This window comes from Centruroides sculpturatus, unplaced genomic scaffold, assembly GCF_000671375.1.
Source record: "Centruroides sculpturatus isolate CEXI.00-Female unplaced genomic scaffold, Cexi_2.0 scaffold261, whole genome shotgun sequence".
Taxonomy (NCBI): domain Eukaryota; kingdom Metazoa; phylum Arthropoda; class Arachnida; order Scorpiones; family Buthidae; genus Centruroides; species Centruroides sculpturatus.
The window spans coordinates 590743-618558 of NW_019384426.1; the positions used below are offsets into that span (position 1 = coordinate 590743).

Sequence of the window (27816 nt, forward strand, 5' to 3'; positions counted from 1 at the left end):
AAATTATTAAATATATATTTAATTAAAATATATATATATTTAAATAAAATTATAGGTGGAGAATTGATACGCAATTTAATAGAAAGAGCGCATGCGTATTTTTACGAAATTGTTAAAACGCCTTCGTCGCTATAGCAACGCCTTCGCAACTCTGTTCGCCATCTGGCAGTTGAAGCGATAACTACAACCGAGTCGCAGACGATAATTGTAAACCGATGTCGGAAAAAGAAGTTAACGGTCGATTAATTTTTTATTTTTTTTCTTCTCGTTAACATGATTCGATACCCGTTATATCTATAAAATATTTATATAAATCGGTTAATCGAAAGAGAAGGTCGATACGCATTAAAGGAGCTCGTGACTCGATTCTCCAGATTTCAAAACCTGAAAATGTTTCTACGTTAAAAAAAAAAGAAATTCATGTCGAAAGGTAAGTTTATTTGTATTAAATCCTTCTATTTTACACTATTTAAGAAGAAATTTTCTTTAAATTATATAAAATCAGTGGTATATATTTTATAATCATTTAAGCCTATGATTTGTACATTTAAATTACACTCTTCATAAAATATCCGAGGAATGTTAATTTGATATAACAGTAAAATTCATAACAATATTAGGAAATGGTCTTTAAATTTCTAGATATTTATTGCGTATAAATATCTAGAAACTTGCTGTGTTTATGTACACAAATATGCAGAAATGTAATGAAATAGATCTTAGATGAAAATATTTATTAAAAGTTTATGGGATTTTGGAAGTATATGTTTAGTTTCTGGAAATGCCAAAGAAACGAAAACTCTGGTAAAATACACAAAAAATTTAATGAGTAGGTGTTTTCGAGCTGTCTTCGTCACTATGCTCATGTCTTGCTGTTATTTAAAAATTGATGTTCAATATAAACAACTTTACTAAACTGGTATGTTGCAATAACACCTTCAACTGCAGTAAACTATTGGGCTATAATTTGGCAATAATAATTATAAATTACTAATAAATTTGGCACCTAATGCCTCCCTCTAGGGCCAAATTTATTAGTACTGTAATTTATAATTATTATTGCCAAATTGATGTTTGAATTTTTATTTTTTTCAAATGCTGTTCTTAACCTGAGGACGATGGCTTAAAGCTAATTAAAAATATTTGTTTATTCGTTAAGTTCTTATATATTTTACTAGTTTTTCTTTGGTGATTCTAGATTAATATCTGGTATTTTGAGTTAGATTTAATGCATTGAATTTCTGTGTTTCTTACATAAGAGAATTAGTCAAGAGGTAACTTATAAGCAATTGTGAACTGAAAGTAAAATAAATTCTAATTGGTTATTTTTTATCTGTTTCGAATCGTGGATAATGATAGAAATACTGTATTGCAAAATTGTAATCTGATAAAAATTCTGTGTGAGACTCTCCAAATAAATAATTTCCCAATATTAAATAGATATATAAATGTTTTTATGACAAGTATAAGGTTTTTTTTGTAATACTTATGATGAACAAAAGTATGTTGTCAATCTTATTTTAATAATTTTTTTCATTGATAAACAAACAGTATAAATAAAATCATTTGAGTTTAATGAAACAGTATCCCTGTTTTATTTATAAAATATTTTGGTTTTATTATTACTTTTTTTAATGTTCAATAATGTTTTTTGTATACTTTTAAACATTTTGGTTTGAATAATTACAAAATGCAGAAGTCTCTCAATTAATGTGATGTGGATTTTCTATAAGATTTGTCAACTTTACATAATGACAAATGAAAATGAACTTCAGAATTAATTTTGAAAGTTAATATAATGAAAAAGAACATCTAACAAAATTATTTGGATAATAGCTTTTTCTTAATTATGCCTTTCAAATGAAAAATGAATGTAATTACAAATAAAGAAAAATTGGTAATTGCTCCACTGAAATCATTGATGTTTTGTTGAATTTATTTTGACAATAAGAAAATACTGTCTTATTAGTGTTGAAAAAGCTTTTTATAATTTGTAGTCTTTCCAGTTTTGTCATAGTGAGATAACAACAAAACAAAAAAGTAGGCTTTTAGGTCTAGGATCTGTCTAGTTAAAAGCAAGCAAAAAAAAAAAGAAGTGCATTATGAATAGTGTGTAACAAAATTTTTATTAAAAAAAGACAAAAGCTAAAAATTAAAATTTTTAATATTTAACACTTACAAATTAAAGTTTTTAAGTGGTAAATGATAAAAATAAAAAGCTATTTATTAAATTTGTTGTAAAATCTAAATATATACTACATTTTTTATTAAATATTTTAAATGAAAACTGACTCCAGAAGTAATGTGTGTAAAAATTTGACATTGAATTCATGTTAATTTGAAAACAATTTCAAATAAAATTTAAATGGCAGATATATTTATAATTAAATTTATTTACATTAATATCTATTTTTAATTTAAAATTAAGGAAAATATTTAACATAAACTAAATTATCAAGTACTTTTTACTAGTCGAATTGTATAAATTTTAATTTCTTTTTACTAGTTACTTTTTACTAGTTAAAAGTTGTTCATTAAAATCAAAATGTTTGTAATACAAGTGGTGGTATTGAATTTAATTATATCAATTATTTTTCTGAAATGAACTTTTAATCTGTTAGCTTGTATAAAATTTTGATTCTTTACAAAATTCATTACTAACCTAATGTAAGTTTATATTATCAAATTAAAGATTAGGAAAGAGAAAGCTATTTGATAATATATTTGAAGTATTGAATATTGTTCTTTAGGAAATCAGTAAGTTTTCTCCAAATTTGTTAGAAATTTAGTTGTTATATGTTATCAGAGTATTGATTAATTTCTCAGAAGTTGTTTAAATTTTTAGCTGATAGCTTTTGTTTATTTTTTGATGACAACTCTATGTATACACCAAAAACATCTACTGATTATGATAAACTTGTGTGCTTGTATTTGTGTATGTATAAACAAAACTACCACTACCACATACATATATACATTTTATCATATTCACTATTGTTTTTATAACCAATTATATTTTGTACATTTAAATTACACTCTTCATAAAATATCCNAAAAGTAATACTATAGCTATTATATATTGTTGAGTTTAATTCACTGAACTAAATAATGTGTTTTAATTGCCCTATCTATATTCCTGCATTCTCACTTCAAATTATAATTTTAAGAAAATTTGTAAATGTGACGTGGCCCACGAGAATCTTACCAGTCATATTAATGGTCCATTTAAATGAATTTGACACACCTGCCCCTAGGACATGCAATACATTTTAAGTACAAAAAATTTAATAATCACAGTCAGTGCTTTTTTGGGAAAAAAAGGTGGTGGAATGCACATCTCATTACTAAAAATATATTACATGCATCTTACACAAGATTCGGCACACAAGCAGGAGCAGGACTGTCTTAATAATTTTGTTGCCGATCTTATATGCTTGACGTGGACCAAACGTCAAATTTTCAAAAATTATCCTAAAACTTTTAAAATATATTGAAAAAACGTGGTGAAATGCCGTTCCATTGCGTTCTATGACAAAAAAAAAGCCCTCATTATAGTCAAATCCACTTAATAAAACACCCTCATCCAAAATAAGGTAATCCAGCTGGGTTGTCTATAGTATTAGAGTAACTCCACCCCTTCGTGTCTTCAGAGCTCTACTTAATTTACATTAATTTTATTGAATTGTCAGTAAATATAGTATTTTTTACCAGTCACATTACTTTCACTTCTCAGAAACAATAGGAGACCTAGCTGAAAAGATGTGATCATCATCATCAAACTTTCTGAATGTTCTCTAATAGGACATAATTATTTTCTATCAAATTTTAGTTCACTTCCATGATTGTAATATGCACTAACTATAAAAAAAAATGAAGACAAACATATATTGTACTATAGTATTTGTTGAAATATGCAATAACCTGTACTCAGCAGAGTTATATCAATCATACTACAGTACCTAATGTTTGTGGTGTAGGGAGTAACCTATCATAAGATTAAAGATAGACCATTATAAATCTTCAACAAGCAGACTGCTGCTTTAAAAAAGCTACTGCCATGGCACTCATTTAAACAGACTCTCTACTGTCCACTGTGTGTAAAATGTAGTGAAGAAAATCAGGAACGTGAAATCATGCTCCATTGTCCGATGCTCTGTTAAGTAGAGTCAACTGTATATAGATGACACCATAAACAATATTAGCTTATTTACAGCAAAGAATTATTGTAAATTACACAGAGTATTATAAAATAAATGATTTCATAATATTCTGTGAAATTTCCATTCAAACTAGAGGTTCATTTGGAAGCAGAACCTCTAGTATAATGATTTAATGAAAATAAACTACCAAATTTTTCATTTGCACTCAAATCTAATTAATCCATTTTCTCTTTTCAGGTCTGTTTCTTTCATAATGGCAACAGGCAGCATGAGTTTCATTCTTTTAAGTATTTGCTACATTTTCTGTGATGTTTTAAACTGGTGGAATGGATCGCCATTTTTCTTTCCCGGTAAGCTTCTTTTCCAGCTTTCCTTTTTTGTGCAATGTTCATTTTTGGCGCACGATTTTTCTCTCTTTCAGGAATGAATTCCATTTTATTATATGTTGGTCATTCCATGACCGGAAAGATGTTTCCCTGGGCCTGGGCAGTGGAAAACACTCACGGCTACCGTCTTATGATCAATCTGTGGGCCACGTCGCTATGGGTCCTTATTTCCATATGGTTATACCATAAAAAATTTTTCTTGGCCATATAGTTTTTCTTTCCATAGGATTCTTTTTGTAAGATATCCACTGTTTAACCTCTGTCACAAAAAACTAACTTTGTCTGCATCCAAAGTCTAAATACAGTAGTTTAATTGTCAGGTTTAACATGTGGGCACACTAACAGAATAACCAACAATACTCTAGCTTGCTATCAGTTGATCTATAAACTGTTCTCAACAGTTTGTACAGGCAAACCAGTTCTAAACAATAGATGACTATAAAATTAATGTACAATCATTCTGTACACACAACATTAATGAAATGTTCAATGCCATGATGTTGTAAATGCAATGTTTATCTGCTGCAAAAAATATTGTGCAATGGTGGTACTGTAAGGGTGCGACTATGCAAACACGAGCAAGCGAGAATATGTGGCGAGAAGAGGCAAGACGCGATAAATATCAAAACCTGTCAGATATGTGCGAGAATCAGAAATTCGCTCTCGCCAGCATTATTTCTTGCTTCTCGTTTGTGCATGGTTTTCCTTTGCGAAAACTAAATCGCTCACTCTAAATTCGCGTCTGCGTAGTTGCACCCTAAGTGGCTGTATTTTGAAGTTGAATTTATGTGCAAGCCTTATGGCATTGCACGCTGCAGGTATATAAACATATCTGACATTCCAATAGAAAAAATGCATATATTTTAAATACCATGCCCACATGATTTAAAAAATCACTTTGTCCACGACATTAATTACTCATTTAAAAATATTCCTACAGTTTTTATATGGATGGCATATTTTTGTATTGTTTAACTTTGTACTGTAACAAAAGCATTACAGCAAGTTTGATAAAATTATTTTTATTGAATTTTGATCATTAATATATCCAAATGTTACAACATGACTTATTTTTCTACAATAAAAATGAGTAGAGAGAGTTTCTCCATGTAAATATTTAAGTAAAATAAAATATATATAAGTTTATATTAATTAGTGGAATGTGTGTATTTAGTTTAATTATTATTTGTTAATTTTGAAAAGTTGGATAAAAGAGATGTACTTTTCTATATTTTTCACAAATTATGGTATAACTATAATTTTGGGAGGCCCCAAAAGTCCAATTGTTGCTCAAGTAATTGCAGTACATTCCTAAATCTCTCATCATGTGAAAAACATTCTCCAAGTGTTCTTTTTACAAGTTTGAAAGGGTAACCATATCAAATCTAGTACTAAGCAGTTACCATTATTTTGAGACCTTATATGTAACTTGTTAAAAGTTAATGCTTTAACACTTGGTAAAAACATCAGAACTAATTTTTCAACAAAATTTCTGCAAAATTATTGTATAGTCTTAAATTGAAAATAATAACATCGCAAAGCCCGAGTAGCATATAATAAATCACCAAATGATCGGGCTATAATATGGCTAATTAAATGATGGTATAAAGTAATTTAACACTAGAGGTAGACATTATCCAGAAGTTCTAAACTTATTTATTTAATTATAATTTTAATTTACTTAAGAGGTGGCACCTAACATCTACCTCTAGTGTCAAATTACTTTATACCAATCATTTAATTAGCCATATTATAGCCCAATATTTAGGTAATTGTTTGGTGATTTATTATAGTCTTAAATTGTTTATTAAAAAGTCTTCTGTCCTTACATCTCAGGACAATAATAGTCTTATGGTGGAGTTTATTTATTATTTGCGCCATCACCGGAAGTTTTTTAATGCTTTGTATAGCAAGGTGGACAAGTGGCCTCTAATAAGAGGTCAACTGCCATAAAACTGTTATTTTCTCAAGGTGTGAGAAAGGACAAGATTTTTTATTGTAATTGTTAAAATTTCTACAATTTTACTGTATAAAATTGTTTGTTAATTTTACAATTATTGTCCTGGCAATTTAAGACTATACTTTTCCCAGTTTCCTCTATTTTTTTGACTGAAGACTACACATACCATACAATATTAGTGCACGTAATAACATTCATTGATGTGAAATGTAGTTTTGCTCAAAAAATGCTTAGTATGTGGCTTAGTGGAAACTATATTTACAAATAGCATCATACCTGATTTAACCTTTCAATAGTGGGATACATTTATATTTGGTTTTATTGATAAAAAAAACCAAGTAGCTTTCCTTCGTTATGTAAATTTTGTTACATTTTTAAAATTTAAAAATATATATACCCAACTCTAACACAGTGTAGATTTTATACAATGTGTAGACAAAAGGCATTGCACTAGACTAGTCTGGTGTAATGCTTTTTGTCTACACTGTACATAATCAGCATAAGCAAATTGTATGTACATTTTGCATAAAATCTTATGTTTTTAATTAAGAATTTTTACTGGTCTCAACTGGAGCAAAGTTAAAGTAACAATGCTCTCAAATACTTTTATTGGGTTCCATTTGTCATATGCCTTAATTATCCCTTTGGTATAATTACAGCATATGATGAGTGGTTAAATTACAAAAAGCAAGAAATAGCAGGCCATAATGATGACAAAGTATGCAATTATGCATAAAGTACATCATGTCTCTCGAGACTGCAAATATCTACAATGAAGGCATTCATTCTGTTCCAACAGAAGGCTGGATATCTTGTGTAATATTTCACCAATAAATACAATTCTTATGTATCAGTAAAGATTACAACAAGGATAACAAGGTTCACCATATCTACACATTATGTTTCCAAATTGCCATAGTATTATAATTTATTATTATAAACCCTAAATATTGTTTGATGATGATTAATCTTTATAATTATAAAAAGCAAATTCAGTTTGAACCATTCTATATCACTCCATCTCTAGAGCAAGATGGAATATTTGACAATTTTCTTAAATATTGAGCATTCAGGCCGAGACGCCACTACCGTAAAAACGGGCGTAAAACCCCTCGCCGTGAAAGCTTTTAATCACATGACCTATTTGCATTTGGATTGCAGTGGAGGTCCGGCTAACGTAGTTTTCACGGTGACGGTGATGCCCCAAGTGTTGAAAGTAAATACTTCTTCACACGTGAATTGGTGGAAACGGAAGATTGTTGTATACGTGATATATCGATATAAAGACAATGATTATATTCTACAATTTTTTTTTGTACTATAATTACAAATGTAGTAAAAATATCTTTACTTTCATATATTAACTTTTATTATCGTATTATTAATTAAGATAATATACAGCACTTATAAGTTTAGCTTTTTTTTATCATATACTCCTCTAAATCGAAGGATTTTCCTTTGGCATTCATTATTTAACCAGGTTACCTCTTGTCGTAGATATACGAATACTTTTGGATGTTTTCGATAAATCTTTCCAGATCTATTCTATGAGGGAACATAGAATAGATCTATATAGCCATGAGGGAACATACACAAAAGTTCATTTTCTGCCATTTTCACACCGTGTCACAATGGCCTAAATTTCACTGACTTCTGATTGGTGGAAGGTACTGTTTTATGGATGTATTCGCTTCAAAAGTTGAACACCACTCAACTCACTTTTACGCTGGTTTTACGACCTGCTCGGGTGTAAAATATCAGGGTCATGTGCTTAAAAACTTTTACGGCGAGGGGTTTTACACCGTTTTTACGCTAGTGGAGTTGCGGCCTCAACGACAAAGTTTCTCCCAGATTTAAAAAGTTAATTATAAAAACTAAAAATTCCTTAAAATCTGTCTTGCCCCATCTTCTACATATATTTTGGAGCTACATAAAGCTTCCATTTGTCATTTATATTCATAATTCACATTCAAAAAGAAATTCTTAGATTTAATGGCAAAAGTTTAATGAATATAAATAGGATGGCAAATGCAATGGTAGCTTCATGTGGATTTTCTTGCACTTAACATTAAAAATGATTATTATAACATCATCATTTCAAAGATTACAAACAAGATCATTTTGATCCTTTCAGAATGGACCAGAATAATTTTAATAAGTTAATAAATCAAATGAAAATACCTGGAGACAGCAGTGCCTGCAGACTATCAAAAAGGGGGCACTGTACATTATACAAGAAGCTCTATGATTCAATGTTGGATCAGCACTCCCACAAGGTAGAACTGTTTGTACTCGGGGCTAACTTGGCCTTGACTAAAACCCCATTTCTTGTTTTCAACATATGATGAAGTTGCATGGTTGCAGTTAATGGACAGATCATTCCTTAGTTTCTTTAATATTTGCAGAATAGGCTAAAGTCACAAATTTTCTGTTGTTGGGACCCCATTGGGAAAGGAAAAGGGCAACCGAGATGAAAAGAGAGGGCACATGTCCCAATGTACTGTACAGGTACCCCATCTGGAGATGTGTGGGTTGCAAACTGAGGAAACCAAAAAAGAATGATTCAAATTCAAAAGTAAAGATTTTGGTACACTTGCCATAACTAGTAAAGTTTTGTCTGCAACTTTACTAGTCATGGCAAGTGTACCAAAATCTTTTGAATGAAAATAAGTTTCATGGACTTGGCTAGAGATAAATAAGTTAATTCCATTCCAGCTGCACTGCACAGCATGCAAAACAATGATTTACTAGAGGTTACTTATAACATTTTAGAATACATTGTTACTGACTTTGATGGACTTCAGGTAGTGAATGCATATTGACTCAAAGCAAATAGTTAAAATCTTTGTTGTTTTAATTTATTATAGTGAGCTAACCTGAAAATGAAAATGGATGTTAATTTGCTACATATCATTGTATATACATATACATTTTGTATATAATGCAATACACCAACTGCACTATATAGTCTGTTAATTAATTATATCCACACTTTATTTTTTTGAATTTAATGAAAACTATAAAGAATTTTTAAATGTAATTTAAAGCAACTTATTGTTAGTATTGAACAATTGCAAATACTTATATATTTTTGGGACATGCTATATCAACAACATTTTACTGCTTTTTAGAATTGTTAGGAATTTAAGAGAAATATAAATGATTTCATTTGTATAAGCAAATTACTTTACACTGATTTTCGATAATTTCAAAATTAATCATTTTATTAATAATTTAGCAACAAAAATATATTTTTTGGCTGTCTCAAAGTATAGCAGAAAATAAAACAGAATTGCAAAATTTGAAGCATTTGAAACTTAAAATTATAAAAATAAATGACATCACAAAACACTTTTACTTTGTTGTCAAGTAGTAATTTAAATACTGAAACAAAACTTTCCAAAATTTCACATGGAAGAGGATTTGGTATGGAAGAAATTGCATGAATACAAAAATTAAAAGCAGAAGGCTATAGTGTCAAGAAAATTGCTGTCTTAATGAACAATCTACTCCTGGAATTTATAAAATTTTGGAAAAATCACCAATACCATCTAAACATCAATCAGAAGGCCCAAAATCATATCTCAAAGGGATGATAATTGAATTGTGTCTTGCATCACAACAGAATAAATCAGTTTGTCAAATTTTGTGTGAAAGTGAATTAAAAATATCAAAAAGCACTGTTCGTCAAAGAATTTTAGCAGCTCCACATATGAAATTTGATGCCTTGATGAAAAAACCATCACTAACAAAACGACACAAATTGGCAAGAATGCAGTGGGCTAAAAGTCATATGCTGTGGAATGACCAATAGCTCTGAGTCCTTTTCAGTAATGAAAAGAAATTAATTTCTATGGCCTAATTACTATGCAAACACAGTATTTAATCTTATAGAAGCTAAAAATGGTCCACTATGTAATAATATACCTTTAAAATATAAAAATTTGGTGTGGTTATATTTAATTGACACAAAAAGATCAAGAATGTACATAATTTGTGATAATGTTAAAAACAAACAACATCACTAAACCTGATATACTATAAACTTAGACACTAACCAATGCCAAATTCTCTAGCCTGATAGAATTTGGCATTGGGTGGTGTCTAGATAATGTTAAAAGTTGTTAAATTCTGTTTTTAGTATAAGTAAGTTATGCTGAAAGTTTCATTAAATTCTTTATAGTTTTCTTTAAATTCAAAAAAATATACATTTTGTTAATTTTAACCACAATTCATGTTATTATATGTTATTGTTCATGTTATTAATTACATGATATAGATCTGTACTTGACCTGAACGAAGCTTGATTTGATAACAAGTAGAGATTGCACAATATTTTTTTCTCCACTGTCAATGGATATTGTCCTCTTGAATTGTTCTTCTTATTAATGGTGCTAGTTTTGAGATTAAAATGTCAACAGTTGTTCTATTAAATCTAAAATTCTCCTGAAAGTCCTTCCATCGGTATCTTGGCATGGTGTACTCCACATAACCTTTCATTTTTTTCGACTGTCTTGCTGTGCTTGCCACTAGATACATCCATTTCAGCTTACATTGCACATTCTAACAACAAATCATTGTCTTTCAAACTCTGAATCAGTGACTGCAGTTATGAAATTATAGCTAAAGTCGCTGACACTAATCTGGAAGCTGCCATTACTGTGTATACTTTTACTAGCATGCTAATATGAAGTCAGGCTGTGCTAGGTGTCAGATCGACAAGTTTGGAAAGTAGCAAAAAGTAAATGCACCCAATAATTTGATAAGATGATGAAGCAGACCCATTTTCACACCATCTATGAAGAAACTAATAACCTCATCTTGCGGCCCCTTGAAGTATAACATTTCCAGTTTAATGATACTTTTGTAGACTATGTATTTTTCAAGTTATTCCATTGGATTATTTAAATGGTCCATCCTGTATATGAAATTAATCACATTCAAACAAAATTTTATACTTAAATTATCTTCTTTTGCAATATATTTGCTTTAGCTTGCTGGTTAATGTATTATTAATCTCAAAAAAGAAAATTCTTACAGTTTGTCTCTCAATGCAAACTTGTGAAGCCAGTGGGGAGAGAGTACAAGACCTGCATGTCACCATGGATCCTTTTGTTATAAAATTACACAGAACATTAATACTTAAGGCTTGGGTTTAGTTAATGTGTAATGACAATCCCAAAATCTCAAGATTCAGGATTCTGGGATTGCAATCTTAAATTATGACTCTTCTTACATTCAATAGTAATACAATATTAATTTCTAACAAGCATAATAGAATGACTAACAAATCTTTAAAAATCTGACAAAATATAATATCTGTGCCAGAGCATAATTTGAACTCAATGACTTACTAATTAGCTATTTCTCTTCATCCTCCTCCAACATTATTAGTCCCACTGTCACTGCTTTCTTTCTGATTTAGCTTTGTTTTATGGCTGGATGCTTTTTTCTTCTTGGTTGATTCCTTGTCTGGATCAAAAGAGGAAAAGTTAGTAAACTTCTTATTTTGATCCAAACATGGAACCTGCTAGAATCACTAGACTTTCAAATTCTAACTGGTTTCTATTACATCTTAATTCTTCTACAATTTATTAATTTCAAATGCTGATGTTTTCGGACATATTTAATCAAGGATGAGGAGTCAGACGAAAAATACACGACTCTTGACTCCTTTCACTAATGCACTACAAGTAAGTTAATAGTTTATTAATATGTAAATTTTCAACTACAAATTCGTATCTTCTATTATCAGGACTTATTATACTGGTTTTACAGATAATATTACAAAGATTAACAGAAAACAATTTTTATTTTATTTCATATACCTGGACACATACACAATTTTGCGTTTCGGACATATTCGTCCCTCCTCAGCAGGTATTTATATATGTTCTATAAACAATAAAAAATTTTTATTAAAATTTCCATTTTAAAATTTTTCCGACAAAAATATTCAATAAAATTCTTACAATTTTCCAGTTTTCCTTTATTTTTTGCTCCACTGGATATTCAAGTTTTATCAACAAGATCACAATACTATTATTTTAAACCGGTATTAAACCAAATTCTATTAACATTATCTCAATTTTATACATTTTTTTTCTGTTATTACAACTTACATTTGTTCTCTTTCTGTCTGCCTCACACCTCTTTTCCATTTCTTTCCATCTTTCTTTTTATCTTTTGGACACACCCCTCTTTCTATGAAACTTAGCCATGATTGGTGGATTTCTCTACCATTATTGCTGTTTATTCTATTATTTTGTCTGATTATATAAATATGTTCATAAAGTTGTCTTTTGTAATTATTCTTTTCTTTTTTCTTTATTTTTACGGAATTCAATACTATTTCACAACCTGTATTATTACAATGCTCTGCGACTACTGAATTAGCATAATTTCTCTTGATTGCTCAGATGTGTTCATTTATTCTTATTTTTAGTTTCCTTTTCGTTTCTCCTATATATATTTTTTCTGGTTTACAACTACAATTAAATGAATATACAACTCCTTTTTCTTCTAATATATCGTAATTTCCATGATTTCTATAACATAAATGGTTTTTTGTTGTATTTACTTTTTCCGGTATTAGATTGATTCTACTATTTAATATTTTTTTTAATTCTTTCAAATATCTTAGGGATATACCTTATTTTAACAAAACTTTTCTCTTTATCTATTAAACTTGATTGTTTATCTATTTCCAATTTTTTTATCCATTTATTCAATAGACTTTTTGGATAATCATTTAACATAAACATTTTTATTATTTCTTCTTCTTCTTTCTCTTGAGTATAAAACCAGTATAATAACTCCTGATAATAGAAGATACGAATTTATAGTCGATAATTTACATATTAATAAGAGAAAAGGACATTGAGGCAATTTAATTAAAGTTAATAGTTTGTTTAATAGAAAGTTGGCTGTAATAAGCTTTTGATAAAAATAGTACTTTAAAATATGAGTTTACTTCTATGGTACACCAATATCTTATAATATTACTGAAATTTTTACTGTCTGTTGACATTAAATAGGCTTTTAATATAAAATTAAGAACAAGCACTTTAGACAAATACAAAATTGTCTTTTTCAGGCAACAAACCAAAGAATTTGAATATGTAACAGTATTCTAATAGAATGATTAAGAGCTATGAGCTATTACATAACAAAACATAATGATATTAATACCGAGGTAAAAAATTTAACACTAAACAGATTGAATGAAATTTAATTAAGAAAAATTTGTTCTGAAAATGAAGACTAATCTCCATCATGTCCTCTTTCAAGTTAGCATGCAAGTGCGATTTGATTAAATGCTTAGCTGAAAATAATTGTTCAACATTGACTTGGGTAGGAGGCAGTGCAGTAACAACATGAGCTGCATTTTGTATTATTTAAAAAGTCAAAAATAACAGCATTAACAGCTTTTAAAAATTAAAAGAATTTTTTAATGTCAAAGTAACATAAGGAATAGTCAATAAGTTTTCCAACTACCACTCTACATCCCTGTAGTTAATGCTCACCCTTAAACATATGACACCAGAGTTGTGTGCATAATAATACAATTGACTCAAGTCTGAACAACCAGAGAAAATATTAGCTTTAAAAATATAATTATTTATGAAAAGCTTACTTACCAATAAAAATTTTAAATCGTTTTGCAACCTTTGTAAATTGTGAAATCCGGAATTTTTGCATATTATTTTTCGATTACAGTCCTTTAAACCTAAACTAAAACCTAACTTAAAAAAGGGAAAAATTCCAATCTCCCCTTTCGTTCAAAGTAAACATCCGTCCACTTCGAAAATAATCCCACATTCCAACTCCAAAGTTGATAGTTAGCATGGTCCCGGGGACAACTTTGACCCATTTACCTTTTACTTCACAACAATTAATCACGTGACCATTCCCCCACGACGAAACCATAAAAGCCCCTTGCTTCCCCTGTCGGAGGAGTCATTCATCAACCGGCAAAGTGCCTGTCCTCCAAGATATTATCTAATTTTGTGTCCTAATCCTACCAATTCGGAACCCTTTGGATATTATATTTTTTTTTTTCCTCAAGGATATTTAAATACAGAAAGAGGTATGGAACAAATTTTTGTGAATTCTCTCTCGGCCCTTTGTGTTTTAGGGACTCAGAATTTTCCCTCGATAATAGTTATTGTATCGTCTATGGATGTAGCTAATAAATCATTGTTTCCTTGTTAAATTGGTGTCCTCTTTTTACTCGTATATCGCCTGTCACCTTACCGACGGCACTCCTCCCTCCTCCACTCGACCTGAAACATTAAATTCCGTTACAGCGGGGTAAATAAAAGGAAAAATTTTTAAGCCATCTTGACAATGAGAAAGTTTAACAACCTGTTGCCGGATCAGGAGACTTCCAACCTCCCTGGCGGTTCACAAAATTCTTACAAGATTAGTGTTAAAACAATTTCGTAAGATAGTACACAGTGCATTAAAAGATACAAAAAATTATATTCAAACAAATGATTGATCTTTGCAAACAAAAATTTTCAAGTTAGAAGGAATATTGTCTCTTGTTTATTTATCTTTGTGCAGATATACATTTTTCTCTTGATAGAAACAATATAATAAAGAACTGTCTATATACATAAAAAATAATATAGTCTGCAATTTATAATTTTACAACAATCAAACATATAATTAAATTAGCCAAAACACTTCACTCGAATGACTTAAATAATTTATCCATGAACACGTCAAACATTCACATCACTTTGATAACAATGCTGATATTTTTAAAACACTAACGTGAATGTTAAACGAATTTGCCCGGTATATGAAATTTAAAGAAGACAGGCTTGGCTTCCTTACAATCTAACTCTCAAACTAGTTTAAAATGTAACAGATGGAGGGACTTTTGTTAATTACATTTTTTGGTGTTTATGCATTTGTAGTACCGACATTAAATATTCATACTGACATGTTCGTAAAAACAATAGGCCTTCTTTGTTTCGAGCAATGTACTTACATTTTATATCAATGGCAACTCATATCTTCTCATTCTTCTGCTTTATAATATTTAATTCCTCAAATGTAAACGACAAAGTCATAATAATGTTTATAGTAATTCCTGTGAATAATTCTTTCAAAGTGAAGATATATCCGTGAAATCTTACATGCTTCATAAAAATATTCTTTATAGTTGCAGAATGACTTGACACAATTTTATTGACTTTGGATGTATGCTTAATACTATCATCAATTAGTAAAATTGTGAGGGGTTAAGGATGCTATTTATCAATAGTCTATTTGCATATGACTTCTGTAGTTAAAGTGACTGGAATAATGACAAAACTGGTAGTTCTTCAGACTGGACGATCATAATAATTTGATACAGAACTACTGATAAATGACATCAATAATTATTCCTGCAAGTTTACCAATTGATAACAGTTTAGGAGCACAAACCTTTATCATTAAAAAGTCACTTTTTAAGTTCAATTAAAATATAACCTGGGAAGTAGACTTTGAACTATCCTTAGTATCTAGTCTCTTGTATCCATTTGGTCGTCTTCTGCGTTCATGACGTCCCTCAATGATAAGTGCAATGATCTGAAATTAGATATAAGCTATATTCTTCATTTGGCTAGATAAAAAAAATTCATAAAGTAATGTGACTAACCTTTTGTTTATTGTGAAAGACTAGATATCCGGCAATGCACAGCACTATAATTGTTAGGAAATATGCAAAAAAATGACTGTCTTCTTCTTCAGGAAATACAGATCCCATTCCATTACCTTTACCAATGGTTATTTCAAGTTTCTTGTCACTCTCTGTCTTGTCTTCTGGTTTTTCCTTGCTGACAGTGGGTGGCAATTCCTCTTCTGAATAGTCTGATGGCAAAATTTCCAAGATATTTATTTAATAAAATTAGTAAAACAAGAAATTAAAATAATGGTAATATGGCCAAATTAAACAGAAAGAAGATAGTTAATCATAAGCAGAGGATATAAAATTGGCATTCTTTTACAATGTAAACAAATGGAAGATATTAAAAGAAATTTGTTAAAAATACAAAAGATGTTATGCACTACATATATATGCATTTTTATCATGCAATCTAGCTACATGTGCACGAACCTCATGCACTATTCTCATACCTACCATTAGATGGATCTGGAAACTCGTCACTGAATTCATTAGGTTGATTTCCAAATTCTGCTAAAGAGTAAAAGACTTTTCTATGTAAATAAAACATCTTATTCTTTGTTATAATAAAAAAATATACAGAGTGAGATGCTTAAAGAGGAATATTTAATAATTTATTGAAAATTTAACTTAGTAGCTATTTTTGAGATAAGAAACAACATTGTAATGTTGTTTCTTGTCCTCGCCTGTGTTGCTGCAAGTGACATTGCCAACCAAGTAGCCTGTAGCAAGATATCATCTTACATTTACAAACAATGTGCTTCTATATATTATAAACTGTTATAGTACAGCTTGTGACAGATTAGTCACAAAATGGCTACCCTTGTTTCTTCCAATTGCATAAATCAAAACATATTCAGGCTTAAATTTAGTCACAATATCTTATAAGAAACAGAAATACTTGTTTGATTTAATTCTGTAATATATTAAAATCCTTCTATTTAAATATCTCATCCTGTATATTATATAGAAATTTCAATGCCAAAAATTCTATAACATTATTATCCTTTCCTTTTCTAGTTTTACTATCATTCTAGTTTCCTTTTCTAGTTTTACTATCATTAAACTGCCTGTCATTTCTAACAATGAAAGAACAATAAAAAATGACTAATAAATTCTACAAATTTTGGAATCTTCCAAACTGTTGTTGCGATAGCAACAGAAAATATATTCAAAGTTTAATTTGGGTAGTTTATTTTATAATTAAAATAAACATTTCTTTAGTGAGCAACAACCAAAAAGTGCAGATACTGATTAGTTTATAATGATAAATAATATCTAATTAAAAGCAAGAATAAAGATCAAATTTTTGGTAAAAGAACTTTTGAAAGAATGATTAAAATATAACAAACTTCCTAAACAAAATACAGAAATGGTTCTAACACAAAACTTCCTTTCTTCTTCAATATAGAAAAAATAAAGAAAAATTTTATTTTTCATAATTATAAAAACTATTTAATGATTAAAAATACATAAATAATTCATTTATTTTGATCAAAAATATGTTTTTCTATGAAAATTAAATAAATAAAATAAAAAAAAAATTAATAATTTTATATTTTTTGTAATGTAATTTATAACCCAATTGAAAATAAATTATAAATTTTTTTTGTTTTTACTATATTATACCCATTTATAAAAAATGGGCAAGCTTTAGCTAGTAATTTCAATAAATATTTTAAATATCAAAATGTTTTATTTATATTTTATTTTTACGTTATCATTCACCATTCACGACATTAAAGTTAAATTTGTAATTTTGCTATTATATAGTTGTGTAGAGTTATTCACTTGGGGGTTCATGATATGGCCAGGTTTTTGTTATGAGAAGGGGTCTGTGGGTATAAGTTTGGGAACCATCGCTATAAATGGACTTATCAAACTGGACAGCCACAGGACAGAATGACCTCAAGACACAATTTTCTTCTATGTATTTATTTTGATATGCATTTAAGTCCTAACAGGGTCCTCTTCAGTCATGACACATAGATCTCTTTGCAGATTTCTAGGTATATGCACATACATTATTAGTTTTATAATAAAAACTTCTCAACATATGTACTTGTATGCAACAGAATCCTCTAAAAGGATACATTTTATCCTAGACACACAAATTTGGAAAGAAAATTCTGTACTATTCTATGCAAAATTATGGAATCTAATGAATCCATACTGCATCACTATTTTACACACTGGAAATTTACAAGCTACCTCTCACACATCTGCATTTACTTTTCCTTTGAGTGTGTTTCACTCTGGCTCAAATATGTGTTAGGTAGTGAAAAATAAACAAATTATCTGTTAGGACCTTCCCAAGACTCATGTATCTGTAGGCCTGTACTTTTGTTTATTCTTTTATTATTATCTACTTTTATAATTTCTAAATGTTCAAATGAGTTATTTTTATATAATAATTTACTAAGATTATCTTGTAAATTACTGTATAAAAATAGTTTAAATTCTACTCTCTTTATAATAAACCATATAAAATCTAATTTCTGATGTTTGTACAATACAGATATCATAATTAAAACCTTCTTCATTATGGTAATTACATATAAGCAGCAATAAAAGTTAATGTAACTCACGTTTTTCATTTTTTTCAGGCTCCTGATTGGGACTATTTTCAGATTCTGAAGGATTGTCTTTGATGGGATTTGGTAGATCTTTAGATTCATCCTTTGGCAATGTCTTATGATTCATTTCATCTGTAACTTTCTTATCGACACCATCAATATTTTCATCAGTATTCTCTGAGCTTGCATCATTAGTATTGGCAGTGTTAATGGGAGTTTGCTCTGATTTAGATTCCTCATTCTTGTTTGTGTTAGGTATATTATCATCGTTCATCTGCTGGTTGATGGTTGACTTTTTTCCTGTGTCATCATTGTTTTTGGCTGTGGGCAACTTTTCTGTCTCACTTGTAGGTGATATCATATGCTTATCTGGAGAAGCTTCATTATTTGCACTACTTTTTGGCAAGTCTTGACTAGCAGTAGATGGTTTTTGATTCCTTGTTTCGTCATCTTTGTTGGGTTTATCTTTTTCAGGTCCACTCCCTGCAGCTCTATTATCTACACTTTCAGTAGTTGCAACCATCTTATGAATTTGTTTACTTGGTTTCATACTTTGATTTGAAGCTGTCATTATATTAGGTGATGATGGTCTTTTAGCTGAAAGTTTAATATGATTTTTTTATGAATACATTTAATAAATAATAACAACTACACATAACACCAAAAAAATTTATATACTAAAACAAAAAACAAATGTTATAAATGAATGCATATTCTATCACATTCATTTATATCTACATTCTTCTAACTTGAAGATGACCATTTAAAATGAAAGAAAACATTTGTTTTTGGTTTTAACATATAAATTTTTTGCTGTTTTATTGGTGTTTATGTATATTTGTTATTATTTATCTGTATTACACCATAGTATCATAGATATTGTATTAACACATTTAATATTAATTAATTCAATTATCTTTTAAAGATAAACTGTGAACTTACAATCATCACTGTTTTGAGTTGGTGAGTATTTCAGCAGATTGTTCGATTGATCAATTTCTAAAGTAAAAAAAAGAAGAAAATAAAATATATATTTTTTTCTTTAAATTCAAATTTATTAAAAATAGAAAAACAACAGTGATTTAAATTACAAAGATAATATGTGCAATTCAGCATGTGGCCAGACCTGTACCAGAAAAAAGATGTTTTCATATTGAACAATAATGCTCTGATGCACTTGGCTTGAATTGTCATCTAATTATTGGCTTGTAGACAAGTCATAGCACTTACCCATTCTCTCTATTTACCAGATCTGGCCCCTAAAGACTATTCTGTTCTCAAAGATAAAAAGTTTGCTTAAAGGGATGTTGGTACGATTTAAAAAACATTCAGCAAGTGTGACAAGGAAACCAAACAGCATCACAGAAAACCACTGAACTATTTACAGGAAGTCAATGAGATGGCTTCAGAACCTGTTAAATTCATATAATGGTCCTTTCCATACTAACATAGACTTGTCTTTGAAATGTCCTGTATTGTAATTACAAATTAAAGTTGACTTCATTGCATGGCTAATCGTTACCAACAATTTGTGGACTTAAAACACTAGTCTTGGATTTAAATCTAATTGTACCATTCCAGTTCTTAGGTATTCCTTAATTTTATTGTTAGATATTTACATTATTATGTTAGTTTTGAATATACAGGTATACCTCGCCTTACGTTGGTAATTGGTTCCAGGAGATGCAATTTAAGTCGAAAAATGGTGTAAGTTGAATTTACATGTCTTGAATTTACTCGTCACTAGACTAAACCACAAATAACCATTCCCAGCTCTGTATTTTATTTATAAATGTATTTTTAATAATATGTGGTTAATAAGAATGTATTTTAAGCTTACAAACAAATAAATTTTAGTTTTTAATATAGTACAGAAAAAAGTAATCTAAATTTATGAATTCATGTACGTACAGTACATACTTGTAAATGTACATGTTTACAGTACATCGCAGACTCTGTATTTGTGAATGTGGTTTGCTCTAAGACATTATAAAATAAGATGATTTTGTAAGGTTAAATAACAAATACAGTTATTAAAATTATCTTGTGACAATAGAAAATAAACTAATTTATATTAAATCTACCAATATCGAGTGGCGCTGACAACGATGCCAAATGGTAGATATTGGAGCTACTGTGGAAATCACCAATATTGAGCACTTAAAGACTGCTAAATAAGACGACAACACAGAAACACAGATGTTTTCATGTTTCGTTCTCTAGGATTTATGATTATATTACAAACATTTACTGTAAATGTACATATTTTATATGATTTTATGTGCTTTAATGCTTTTATAGTGATATTACGACTCCAATATTTGTGGCGGATGGATGTAAAGTCAAATAAAATGACAAACTTGATTTTTATTTTTCCATATATTCTTTGACAAACGATGTATAATCGAAAACGATGTAACTCGAGGTATACCTGTATCAGAAAAAACACAAGTTTGTTATATTCAATTTAAATCATTAAAATAGTGAAAGAAAGCCACATAAATACAAAAATTGAGAGCACACTTGATGACAATTTCACGTGTAACACAATAAATAACCATCTTTTGTCATTAAAACTCTTTCCTATTAACACAAAATATATAAAAGCAAGCACTTTTGACCATGCATTACAATCTTCCTCAGGCAAATTATTTAGACAAGAAAAAACAATTTAAACATAAGGCAAGAAAAAACAATTTAAAATTTTTAATGTGCATAATTTTTAACCTTCTTTTTTTCAATTCTATAACAGACCAAAGCAAAGGAACACAAATTGATGTTAAAATTTTAAAATAAGTTTTAAAACTATGAATTTGAAACTATAGTGCCCAACATATAACTAAAAATTAAGTTTTTGGAAATTTGAAAAGCAATGCTTAAAGTTCTGGGAAGCTGAGGATTGTTTTATTACATAGTTGATATGTATGAGGATACTCAGATAAATATGGTTCTCCAGTCCATGTACCAGACACAGTAATGAGGTTTACGACCACAGGGAATCATAATTACATTCTAACATCCTCTTGGTAAGCTTGGTAGAGAAACTATTATTCAAAATGTCATTTTGGTGATCAGCCATACAGTTAAGCTTCCTGTGACTTCTATGTAATACAGTAGAGCATCGATTATCCAACTCAATTAGGGACTCAGGTTGGTCGGATAACTGAAAAAATCGAATAATCGAAAAGAAGGAAAAAATACATTATTAGTATAGTATATTAACATATTAGTATATTCCACGTAATTAGTATATTAGTATATCGCTATTAACATACTTCACCTTGAATTTTCATCGATGTTAAGCCTAACAAATTTTTTTAAAAATAATAATCGTAGCTATTGTATCGTTAAAAAATATTTTAAAATTATTTTATTGCTCAAAAAACAAACCACCACTCATAATTAGAAAATTAAATCTCGTTTAAATACCGGCCTTCCTTTTATGGTTGAGCCAGTGTTGTCAGCTAAAACACGCAAAAATTTAACAAAAACGATATTAAAATAGCCAAGACATAGCCAAATATTTAGTGCCACATCACTAGCAGACACTTGAAATTTGCCAACTAGAACAGTCGGTTAACTGATGTGACGGTTAATCAGGGGTTGGATAATCGATGCTCTACTGTAGTTTCAAACTCATCTGTAAATGTTGTATTGATATTATATAAATACCAGACCTATCTAAATATGAAAACACATCCTTATCATTAGAAAAGATTCTGTGCAAGGATAACTATGGTTTGACATGTAGGGTGAAACTGTATTTTTGAAAATATGAACAATCGGTGCCAGATTAAGCTTATGGCAGTTCCATTTAAATGTGGTCCATGTACTTACTGTGACCAGTAAGTACATGGTCTGGAGAATCACGTAATCACATTTATCTGGGAATCCTTATACATATCAACTATGGACTTCTGTAATGGTTCTAGGACAATAATCCTCCTGGATAACAACCCCCGACAATAATCTCCTGGAGAAAAATCCCCTCCAGACAATAACCCCATGTAAAAACCCACCTGGATATTATTAAATCCCCTATAAAAACCTGTAAAGAATAAACCCCAATTTTATGTCAGTAGATTAAATCAAATATATACTATCACCTGAATTTACACTCTTAATTCGATAAAAACTTCTTTTCTTGTAAAAAAAAAACCTTTATTGGTTAATTATTTTTAATTTTTTTTTTTTTAAATTTTGAGAGTTTGGCAATAGCCAGTTAATGTAATACTTAATGCACTGGCTATGAATGTTTTAGGACTAGCAAATCTTTAGGTAAAGCACTAAACCATTTAGAGCAGTGTTTCTCAACCTCTAACGAATCGTTGCCCCTTCACTTCAAAATTCCGATGCCGAGGGCCAAGGCTAACGCCAAATTCGTACTTTATTGAATAGACTAGTGACTAGTATAATGTTGTTTGTTTAATTATTGTACGTTATAACGAATAAAATATCTAATTATTCTTAATATAGTGTTTTACTATATCGCCCAGAAAATTGTTTTTCGCCCCCAAATATAAGTTGTTACTAATCGCCCCTCAACAGAGAAAAACGCCCACATGGGGGCGATATCGCCCCCGTTGAGAAACACTGATTTAGAGCATCATCTTGCTTACTCTTTTATCTGACTCACAACAGGATTGAGACAAGAAACAAAAAAAAATCTAAAGTGAAATGTGTTAAAATACACCTTAGTTATTTTACAAACTCCAAAGACCAATATGAACCACTATGGCATATACAGGATGTTTCATTTAACTCGAGACTAAATTTCTCAAGAAATACACATCATACAAAAAAAGTGTGAAATAAACCATCAGTATTTTGGAGGGAGACAGTTCAACTCCGCAAAAGTTTTTCCTGCCACTGCCCCTTGGGCGCTAGGCAGAACAACTAATTTTCACTGATTACAACACCATCTACCAGAATATAAAAAAATGTTTCGAATAAACCCTACATAATTTTTGATGTAGAATCTAAATCTGCTATGAAAAATGTGGTTTCCATTTGAATTTACAAAGTTTCCCCTACCTCAGCCCCCAGAGGTGGTGACAGGGACTAACTTTTGTGGGGATGAACTGCCCACTCTAAAATACTGCAGGTTTATTTCAAACAGTTTTTTGTACAATCCGTATTTCTCGAGATATTTCACAGTCTCAAGTTAAATGAAACACCTGTATATTTATTATTAATCAAGATTATGCAAAACAGTCATGGAGTTTACAATCCAAGCAAGTTGAAGCTTTCTTTCATGCTCTGTGGATATAGCATACAAGTAAATGTCACTGTACAATATATAGTCACACAAAATTGTGGACAACAGAAACCGACTTATCCAGGGAGACGTGGAATATCTATCAACAATTTGAATATAATTACTAAAAACAAATAATTCAGTGGAAGGATGGTACAGATGTTTTCAGTCCAATGCTGGAAGTTTCTATCCCATTATTTGGAAATTCATTGCTTCTCTTCAAAGAGAACAAGCATTATACAAGTTTACTCCAATCAAATTCTGACCGGTCATCCTTCACAAGCTCTGAGAAAGAAATATGCTGATTCAAATGCACTGATTCTTACCATTATTTGAGCTATTATAATCACAGTGATATGAACTTTATACATGGATAGCAAACAGGTTGTAAACTGAAAAGTATTTAAGCATTTAAATAAAACATTTTATTTTGGTCATCAAAAAAGCAGCAAACTGTAAATATTAAGAATGTTGGAGAAATGAATTTGGCTGAAATTTGAAAGCTTTAGTTCAGTAGCTCCCCTACTTACAAATGTTCAACTTACAAACAATTTGACTGTATGTCTAAAACTTAAATTTCACACATATTCTGAAGTTCTGCCAGTCATGGGGTGGTATTGAAGTCAGTCTTTGGCCAGTAATAAATAATTAATGTGGATTTATTTTTATCACATATCATTTTTCATTTTTGCATGAATTCTGACATTTGACTACCACTGGTAAGGTGGCATCAAAGTTAGTAATCTAGGACTAATGACGTTTTTGTCATTTACAATTTTTATAAACTTTTACAATTAGTGTTTCAAAAATGCATCCAAACATAATAATAAATCAAGTAGTGGGGATAAATGAAGGAAGTGTGACACTATTATCATGGAAACTAAACCTGACATAATAAAACAAAGTGCATTAGGAGAGCATTAGAGAAAAATCATTAGTGCAAAGTGCATTAGGGAAAAATCATGCTTGAAACACCAGCTGCCAAGCAGTCAGTGGCGTAGCATAGTGGGGGCAGCAAAATTTCATAATAAATAATAATAATATCTTGTAAAAATTTGAACCATTTCAACAGACTTACTTCTATAATAACCAAAACGGTGCTAAAATCGTTTTAATTTATTTCACTAACGTTTTCGAACCTTTTGGTTCTTCTTCAGGTGAATTAAAACGATTTTAGCACCGTTTTGGTTATTATAGAAGTAAGTCTGTTGAAGTTACGGTGTGTTGGAAGTAGTATTGTTTATTAAACCATTTCATTTTATATTTTTGTCGCACTACGTTTTGGACCGATTGAAATGAGCATGGAATTTTTCATTACTTATTCTGTGATGAAACTGAATTTTAGTCTTTTAAACTGAGATACCTAAATAGGGTGGCGTAATTTTCCTCCACCCCAAGTGGCTGATATCCATGCTTTGCCACTGCAAGCAGTAGCAAGCAACATAACGTAAATGAGCATAACATATTCTATTGTGTACATTGAAAGATCGAACACTAACAATACATAGTTATTCTGTGTATTAATACACTTTTTATACTAGTTTTAGACTTGCAAACATTTCTACTTACAACAAAACTTTGGGAACATAACCTGTTGAAGTAGGATAACACCTGTAGTTTATAATTACTGTATAACTAGATTTAACTCATATGAGTAGTGTTTAAGTTAATTAATATCATTTATTAAATTCTGACACCACTTAATTTTTGATAAGAATATAAATGTAAGAACATACAAGGCTATATAACAGAGTTAAATCATACATAATCATTGAATAAAAATGCTACTTATAAAAAGATTTTAAGACTACAAATGAACTAAAACAAAATTCGAAATTGCAATTATTGTGAATTATAGCATGGCTCAAGATTTTTTTAAAAAATGGCTTAAACTAATTTGGGACAGCGAAATGTTATTGATTTAGTCACTCTATGTAACTGGATTCAGTTCAAACAAACACTAACACCAAAATTCAGCTAGAAAAAGATACTTTAAAAAGCAAAATAAACATTTTAAATGTCCATCAGGTTTGTAATTGAGGTAAATTTGAATGGAGATAGATATTGGAACACGAAATTAAAAATAAACAACAGCAACAGTTTTATTGGATGCTTATGCATCCAATAAAACATTAAGCATAATTGTTGATGTACAGTATATGTATAAATTCAAATGAATTATAATCTGTGCTTTTACGGGAATGGAGAAGCATCCAATTACACCTCAATTAAACCTGATGACAGCCATTTAGAACAGTTGAAAAGGTTTGTTTTGCTTATTAAAGTATATTTTTTCTTAAAGGATTTTGGTGTTAGTTTTCATTTCAATGGAAGTGACTGAATCACAAATAAGAACAGCTAGAAAGCATTTGGAATATGCAACTGTTCAAAACACTTTTTAACTATTCTTAAGATAATATATTTTCCACTTTACTTATATTTTTATTTGTACGAAAAACTGGGAAATATTGACATGAATTAACTATTATTATTTTGTAATACTTTTGTCCTATACTTATGTCTGTTTTAATTTTACATTTAAAATACCACTAATTATTTATATACAGTAAGGCCCTGCTTAATGCTGATTCAATATAACAGAGTCTGCTCAAAGCCTAAAAAAAAAAAAAAAATCAAAATTTACATTGATTTAAATTATCGCAGTGTTTTATTGATACATAATACAATTATTTACAAACATGAACCAATCAGAAAAAAGTGGCAAAAATTGTACTTTCTTTAAATCTATGTTTATTTGGTGCAATTTTGGAAAAAATATAACATCATGGGTGCCATAAACAATATTGGCTTTGCTTGGCAAGAATTAACTGATCAATGCATGAACAAAGTGTGGAAGAAGTTATGGCTGAAGGTATCCAAGAATTCTCAACAAGAAGAGCCTATTGCTGTATCGTTAGATTGATCAAACTCAACTTAATTGATACAGCAGGACTAGGAGATGTAGACGAATAGAGTATTGAGGAGTTACCGCAGATTTCTGGTGAGAGCCTTACCAACAACAATCTTCAAGAACTGGCAGAACAAGGAATTTTTGTAGAACTGGAAAATAGTGATTCTGAAAACGAAAAAACAAAAAATTTCTCTACAGATTTCCTTAGTAAAAGTTTGGTACAATCAATGAAATCATTGATCAAATTGAAGCAAATGATCCAGATTTTGAAAGGAGTGCAAAAGCAAGATGAAGCATTTTGGATGCAATCTCTTGCTATTGACATTTGTTTAAGGAAAGAAAAAAAAGTGACAAATGAAACTACACGACTTTATCGCAAGAAAACAAGAATTTCAGAAAAGTCAGGATGTTTGTCACAAAAAATGATCTATTAATATAGAAAAAATAAACTAATTAATATATTATTATACATTTCTGTGTGCATATGTTTATGTGTTATTTAACATATATTATTATACAAATTAATATAAAAATAACTTAAAATTAAAGTAAAATTTGTTTATTTTTGGTCATGTGTTCCCCTATCCCTATTTACTCTACGTTAAAATGACCTCGTTTAACACAGTTTTGCTTAGCGCTTTGTTGTATAGAAACGCATCCCCCACATTAAACGGGGTGTTACTGTATTTTATTTTCATATATCATTAGGAATTTTACGTATTGGAAATAAATAAAATACCTCTGGATGAAGTGATTTATGGAAATATGGACCAATTATTTCTAATAGTTGCAAGCTGATGACTAGGTCTTGAGCAAGAGGATCTTTGTCAGTAAATGTAGAACCATCTTAAAATAAAATAATAATAATAATAATAATTTTTGTT

The 27816-nt window shown here is 29.6% G+C and overlaps 2 protein-coding genes across 6 annotated transcripts in view; one reads left to right on the top strand and one right to left on the bottom strand.

The window, feature by feature from the left end:
- LOC111619585 (heparan-alpha-glucosaminide N-acetyltransferase-like) overlaps positions 1 to 5698 on the top strand; it is a 47422-nt gene extending 41724 nt beyond the window's left edge. For all 3 annotated transcript variants that reach the window (XM_023361338.1, XM_023361341.1, XM_023361342.1), the window contains 2 exons: positions 4398 to 4510; positions 4582 to 5698. In XM_023361338.1, the coding sequence (XP_023217106.1) occupies positions 4398 to 4510; positions 4582 to 4757 (289 nt within the window). In that variant the 3' untranslated portion in view covers positions 4758 to 5698. The remainder of the gene's footprint in view (positions 1 to 4397; positions 4511 to 4581) is intronic.
- A 9810-nt stretch (positions 5699 to 15508) lies between these two features.
- The window catches only part of LOC111619586 (trans-Golgi network integral membrane protein 2-like), a 16867-nt gene continuing 4559 nt past the window's right edge, over positions 15509 to 27816 (bottom strand). Inside the window, exons 2-6 of one of the 3 annotated variants that reach the window (XM_023361344.1) lie at positions 19707 to 19763; positions 18777 to 19361; positions 16645 to 16698; positions 16162 to 16373; positions 15509 to 16091 (exon numbers count right to left, since the gene is read on the bottom strand). In XM_023361344.1, the coding sequence (XP_023217112.1) occupies positions 15981 to 16091; positions 16162 to 16373; positions 16645 to 16698; positions 18777 to 19361; positions 19707 to 19763 (1019 nt within the window). In that variant the 3' untranslated portion in view covers positions 15509 to 15980. Of the gene's footprint in view, positions 16092 to 16161; positions 16374 to 16644; positions 16702 to 18776; positions 19362 to 19706; positions 19764 to 27816 lie in introns of all 3 variants that reach the window. The other 2 variants (XM_023361343.1, XM_023361345.1) reach the window with 2 other exon arrangements.